The 6,409-nt window shown below is 39.0% G+C and overlaps 1 protein-coding gene across 2 annotated transcripts; it reads right to left on the bottom strand.

The window, feature by feature from the left end:
- Positions 1-2,655: 2,655 nt before the first annotated feature.
- LOC131317832 (probable WRKY transcription factor 40) lies at positions 2,656-5,877 on the bottom strand. Of its 2 annotated transcripts, none has more exons than XM_058347500.1 (5): positions 5,434-5,877; positions 5,235-5,294; positions 4,355-4,711; positions 3,281-3,397; positions 2,656-3,139 (listed from the first exon to the last, which is right to left on the bottom strand). In XM_058347500.1, exons 1-5 carry the CDS (start codon positions 5,512-5,514, stop codon positions 2,780-2,782), a joined length of 975 nt encoding a protein of 324 aa, XP_058203483.1. In that variant the 5' UTR covers positions 5,515-5,877; the 3' UTR covers positions 2,656-2,779. The 2 variants fall into 2 exon arrangements, with proteins under 2 accessions (XP_058203483.1, XP_058203482.1); XM_058347499.1 differs by having other exon boundaries at positions 3,281-3,393; positions 4,351-4,711; positions 5,434-5,810.
- Positions 5,878-6,409: the final 532 nt, after the last annotated feature.

A 6,409-nucleotide genomic window follows, 5' to 3' on the forward strand; every position in this document is an offset into this window, starting at 1 on the left:
CTTCAGGTCTCGTCGGACATTGGCTGAAAATCCTCTTATTTGTGGTGTAATATTGCCGTCTTTTGAGGTTATATTCACAAAAAGAGTTTCAGATTCATCGCTGGAGTTTATGTTGTTTGTGTTTGTCATTGTTCTTCTATGATGCTTATGCTTGCCAGCATCTCTTATTTGCCAAGTCTGGGAATCATGAGGTCTGGAGTGAGAATTTATGTTGCTTTCAAGATGTCGGTCAAAGTCCAAGAAGTCATTGCGTCGATAGAAGAGTGTGTTTTGAATTAAAATAGCCTTTGGCTTGTGAGAAGATAATTCTTCTTGTAACTCTTATCCTTCGGTGGATTTCGATAGGTGGCGAGTTCTCCGTTTCTGTATCTCTTAGGTGGATTCCTTCGAGTGGTGAGCGGTTCCCTAGCCCTGTATCCCTAGTTAATCTTTGGGTGGTGATATCTTATCCCGTTGGTTCCTAACTTGGGTGGTGAGCGTTACCCCTTTATCCCTTTTTTACCTTACTTCAGTCCCGTCTGAAAAATCCGCCGTCAGTCAGTTTTGGTATCAGAGCTTTGGGTTCAATGGCAAGTTATTGTTGCTTGCAATTTCAAACAATGCCAGATGAAATCTTTTCAGACAAGGATTCTTCTTCACTACCAATAGTGAATTTGAATTTGCCTCCAATCTATGATGAATACGCTGAAGATGGGTTCTTGATTTTGCATGATGTGCACGCCAAGAATATTGTTTGTGGCTAATGAAGTTGTTGGTCCCGTTGATGGCGAAATTGATAATTTATTCGTGGCCAACGATAATATTCAAGATGGCAATAGGCAAAAGCAAATTTTGCAATTATCTAGTACCATGGTGAGTGCTATTCACGTCAAACATATTGAAGAGAGCAAACTGAAAGTTGAAGTGAAAAAGCATTTTGATTGGATTGAATCACCAATTTTTGACGGAAAAAAAACTATTGTTGAAGAAGTTTATAAAGCAAAGGGTGAGTTCCAAATACATGGTGCATCTTTCGAGCAACAAAATGTGGATCCATTTTTGAATTTTATTGAAGACTTTGCAAGCAAGAATCCATGGGTTACGTATTTAGAGCACAATTTGAAGGAAACAACTCATTTAGTTTTTGGCTTCGTTTTAAAGTTCAGGTATGAAAAAATTAATTTCAAGTACAAGGTTGATGCAGACAAGATTCGGCATTCTAAACTGTTTCAAGCCTTGGAAACTCAAGGACGAGTTTTCTCAACCGGGGGAGAATGATGTCGGTCAAAGTCCAAGAAGTCATTGAGTCGATAGAAGAGTGTGTTTTGAATTAAAATAGCCTTTGGCTTGTGAGAAGATAATTCTTCTTGTAACTCTTATCTTTCGGTGGATTCCGATAGGTGGCGAGTTCTCCGTTTTTGTATCTCTTAGGTGGATTCCTTTGAGTGGTGAGCGGTTCCCTAGCCCTGTATCCCTAGTTAACACTCGGGTGGTGATATCTTAATATCTTATCCCGTTGGTTTTCCTAACTTAGGTGGTGAGCATCACCCCTTTATTCCTTTTTTATCTTACTTCCGTCCCGTCTGAAAAACCCGCCGTCAACGAATACATATGGATCGGTTGGTTGTGCTGCATGTACTGAAAATATAGGCTTGCGTACCGTGTAGTGCAAACTACTAATAGATTGTCAGGACAGTTCTTTTCGTGGGACCAATCTGAACCTTTTCCAAAACGCGTAGTTTGGTTTTGACTGTTTTTACGAGCAGTTTGGTTCCAATTATGAATCATTGACTACGGTTTGGTTCATGAAGTTAAACTCAGAAAAAAACTGTAAAGAGCCGATCGAATGGATCTGTTTTCCAGGTGACATATGTGTTCAGGATTGTGAACTAATTACGCGCTCTCGCTATATCAAAATCTATGTACTTTATCTAATGTTTTTTCACCAGTAAATATGATTTGTATGCTTACATGTTCTATGATTGCACATTCTATGGAAGATGATCTGAAGAACGGTGGATACTTGAGTTATAGTTCGATTTTGGAACGCTTGTACAGTATTTTTTGTTGAACTAGATAGTTTGTATGTGTAGTGAACCCATCCTCAAAGCATTGCTTGACTGGCATACGACTGTAGAACCTAACGTTTCCAAATCGGTTTTTTTTGTGGTACTGAAGTGGTTTTTGTGATTCGGCACTCTGTGTTCGGTTTGTTTTTGTTATTTCTGCGACTGTAGGTACGTAGGATTTTCCAAATCGGTTTTTGCGGTACTGAAGTGGTTTTTGTGATTCGGCACACTATGTTCGGTTTGTTTTTGTTATTTCTGCAACTGTAGGTTGGATTTTCCAAATCGGTTTTTGTGGTACTGAAGTGGTTTTTGTGATTCGGCACTCTGTGTTCGGTTTGTTTTTGTTATTTCTGCGACTGTAGGTAGGATTGTTCTTGGCTCTCAGCATAATTGCACCAAACTCATCCTTGAACATCCCTAAAGGATCCAACTTCTCTGTAGTTGCATCTCAGTTATTCATCTCGACGATTAATGGTTCAAATTTTTAGAAAGACTTTCTCTGGTAGAGTTTATTAATCCCGAGTCTTGTAACAACTCCTACCCATTAAATACTCCTGGACAATTGAGATTACACGAAATGCTCTCTGCAGGCGAAACCTCCCAGTAATGAAAGAAAAGACAAATGCATTGCATGCCTACAGATGGTGTACTGCCAATCATTTGATATTCCTCTTTATGCTTCAAAAGATTCCACCGTAGATTTAAAATACAAAACACCAAAAATAACGTAATTAGGTGGTGTTTTCCCAACTCTCCACAAGATCTTGGTCAAGAATCCTGGTTGAAATAGCTGCCGCAAGTGATGTAGTGAAACTGGAATTTCTCGTCAGGGAATCAGCCATTTTTTCAACCAAAAGCTGTTGAAATGCCGACGTATCGATCCCGTGCCGAATAAAATCGGGCATTGGGCTCGGGTTTGGTCTCGGGCTCGAAGAGGTTGTATAGTTCGGGCTGGAGACCGAAAAAGGAATCATGCTAGCTAACTGGTTGAATCCCAAAGGCATCTCGGCTTGAAAATTGGGTTGGATGTGGTTGTGCTCTCCTTCATAGATTACTACTACCAGTGATGGATCTTCCACACTTCTCTGCACCTAAACATACACATGAGAGAAAGCAAAAAACAACCAAAGCAAATCAGTATCTGTGTTTCTATTGCTAGATGGTACAATTTGAGAGAGAGAGAGAGAGAGAGAGAGAGAGAGAGAGAGAGAGAGAGAGATGTGGGTGATCACCTTCTTTTTAACAGGGCAATTTGGTGCAAAGGAGCACTTGTAGTAAGCTCTAGGAGAAGGGTTATCTCTAGTGACCTTTTGGCCATATTTTCTCCATTGATATCCGTCCTTTACTGCCTGCAATACAAACACAAAAGGACGCAAAGGGTTCTCAGTACTTTGAATGTTGCTCATTCAAACATTCGATTGAGGAGAAATGTTTTTAAGTTTCCGTAATTAGGATGTTTAGAGTTTCGCGCGCCCTGACTAATATCGTGTACATGGAGTCCCTCGTCCCATATATTCAGAAAATTATCAGGCCTAAGCTACGGCGACTACCTCAAGGTTGAGTGAAGAACAGGGCCGATCCTAACTTCTTGAGGGCTTGAAGTGAATATTAAAGATAATTTTTTATTGAACTATCATAGAGGTACCAAAATAGGAGTGACCCCTAAAATTAGCAAATTTTCAATGGTCTAAAGTGGTCGCACCTTGAGCTTTAGCTCAAGGCTGGCTCTTGCGAAGAATGAAATATCATTGATCGTGGTCCAACTTTTGAGGTTCAAACTTTACGATCTCCCATGTGTGAAATATAGGGTCTTGCCAACTCTTGAAAAAAAAACCCAGTTAGATGACAGAGAGATCATTTCATCACAAAAAATGCTATTCTTCAAGAACCTCTACATAACACTGAATCCGAATTCTGAATTAGTCATTCTTGAAACAGCACTTCACTGAGAAGATCATACTAGTACTCAAATTTGTCACAACATTCTTTTGTCAAAGTTGCATACCATATTTCAAGTTTTCTGGTACTAGTTATATATCCGGTCCAGTGGATCGACTAATCCGGGAGAACAATCCCACCGTCTCTTATAGGGTGTCCATTAAAGGCCGGGCAAAACTCCGTATGCACTGGACCACTGGTGATCAAACACTTGTGGAAGTCGATTCCCCGCCGATCGAAAAGCTTTCTGAGAGCCCTAGTTTGCAGGTAACTACCATGGCGCCAACCCCGTATAAGGCTAACATGTTTAGTTTACTTTTTAAGTGAAAGCTCTCTGAAACTATATTTTGTTTGTTGTTGGAACTTACTAGGGTTGTATCAGAAGGAGGAGTCTTTGCATAAACCTTGGAAACATTGCTGATAGTTTTTATAATCTCCCTTGGCCTCTTACAACAACCAGCTCCACCACCACAACCAATATTATCTGCACCACATGAGCTGCTGATCTCATGAGTACTAGTGTTTCCAATTCCCAAATCCTCACCTCCTGACCCCTTTCTCTTCTTTGAAGATTTGGAATTACTGTCGTCTTCCGAAATCAAATCCGCGGACTGGGTGCCGCCTTTCAGGGAATTGTTGTAATTTTCGCAGACGAAAATCAGCATTTCGGTTAGCTTCTTGTTTTCGCTTCTCGTCCTCTTTAGTTCTTCCATCAGGACAGTCTCCTGTTTTATGCCAGGAAAAAAGAGATCAGAGAAGACTTTGATTTAGTACTTGCAAACAATATTGATTAGAAACTTGTAGGAAATCAGGAGAATTGTATAATTTTAGTACTGATCCTCATCTAATAGAGGAGGAGGAGGAAAGTGATTAATCTGTCTAGTTTGGTACTGTACTAAAACAATAGAAAGAAAAGCTGATAAACAAACTAAGCTAACTCGAATTCGAGTTCATATTTGGGTCGTTAAAAACTTGTTTCATGCGGTTTGTTATATAAAATAAACTAACCTTGAATATTTTGAAGCTCGTTAACCCGGCCAGCAAACCAAGTTACTATTCGGCTCGATAAGATCGTGTTTAAAAAATTTAAGCTTCTTTGAAATTTAGTTTCAATCAGCTTGATTAAAACCAGTTGAAAATCAGGTTGCCTGATAAACAAAGCAAGCTTGAACAACCCATTGCTCGGCTCGTTTATCGACCCTAATTAAGGTACTTAAATTAATTAGTCAAAGAATATCATTCACTTGCCTCATTCTTCATTGGTATTCTGCTTTCTGAACCAACCACATCACCTTGGAACTCTCTCTCCTGATTGCAACAAAAGAGTAAGGAAAAGTAAGTATAACAAAAAGAAAAACTAATGCTTAATTAACTGCTAAAGTCGTTGAATTAGCAATTAATTAAAGCAAGCAAACAAAAAATAACTTGAGGAAATACTATTATATACCTTATTAAATTCGTGCTCATCAATAATGTCGTCCTCTTGAGGGTTAATGTTGAGGTTAAGGCTGAGAATTGTATCGCCCATTTGAAAATCCAATCGTTCACCAAAAACTACAGAGCCAGTCGCCCTGATTTTCTGGGGGCCTAAATCGAAGATGAACGATGAAATTCTGTTTTGTTGGACTATTATAAGGGATGTTAAAGTATGAAGGGCTCCTAAAATTTGTATTTTTCGGGAGTCTAAAGGGGGCGACACCCCAAGCTCTAGCTAAGGACCGGCTCTACCAAAAAAATTTAAAAAAAAATAACACCACCAGATACTCTATGCAATTGAATAGTACGTTGCACCACTTGGTATGTTTTTCTATTCAATGAAGAAGGAAAGCCAAGAATGGTCAGATACTTATAGAGAGAGCTAGAGAGAGAGAGAGAGAGAGAGAGAGAGAGATATGGTTCAGGAAAGTGCCAAGAAATTGAGGTTCCGTAAATCACCAACTACTAGTATATCCTAATACGTTACACGTGAATCGGTCAGTTGACTTTAATTGTTTTGGTTTACCTTAAAGTTTTGGCTTTTATAAATGTTTTGTTTCATTTTGGGTTAGTTTTTTGGTGTTGGGCATCGGCTTTGGTTATTGGGTTTTAGGGTATTTGTTGGCTCCTTACCGACACGTTTCACGTGTTTTTTCTTTTTTTTTTTTTATTTTTTATAAAAAAAATGAGGTGATCAGTGGTGATAGGTTGAACTTATTTTCTTTGTATTACGCTCCCTGCTACGGGCTTCTTTTTGTATCATTATTATTAATGATAGGAGAACCTTTTTTGCTGATTAAAAAACAATCCTAAAAAAAGTTAATCAAAAGTTTAAAAAAAGGATGACCACATAAAATATGTCGAGCGTGGAACTGTATCCGTTTTGGGTCTCGAGAGCCAACCCTTTAAAAGAGAAAGTTTGAAGGTGAGGAGGACCGTGCGGGGAA

The sequence above is a fragment of the Rhododendron vialii genome, chromosome 2a (assembly GCF_030253575.1).
Source record: "Rhododendron vialii isolate Sample 1 chromosome 2a, ASM3025357v1".
Taxonomy (NCBI): Eukaryota; Viridiplantae; Streptophyta; class Magnoliopsida; order Ericales; family Ericaceae; genus Rhododendron; species Rhododendron vialii.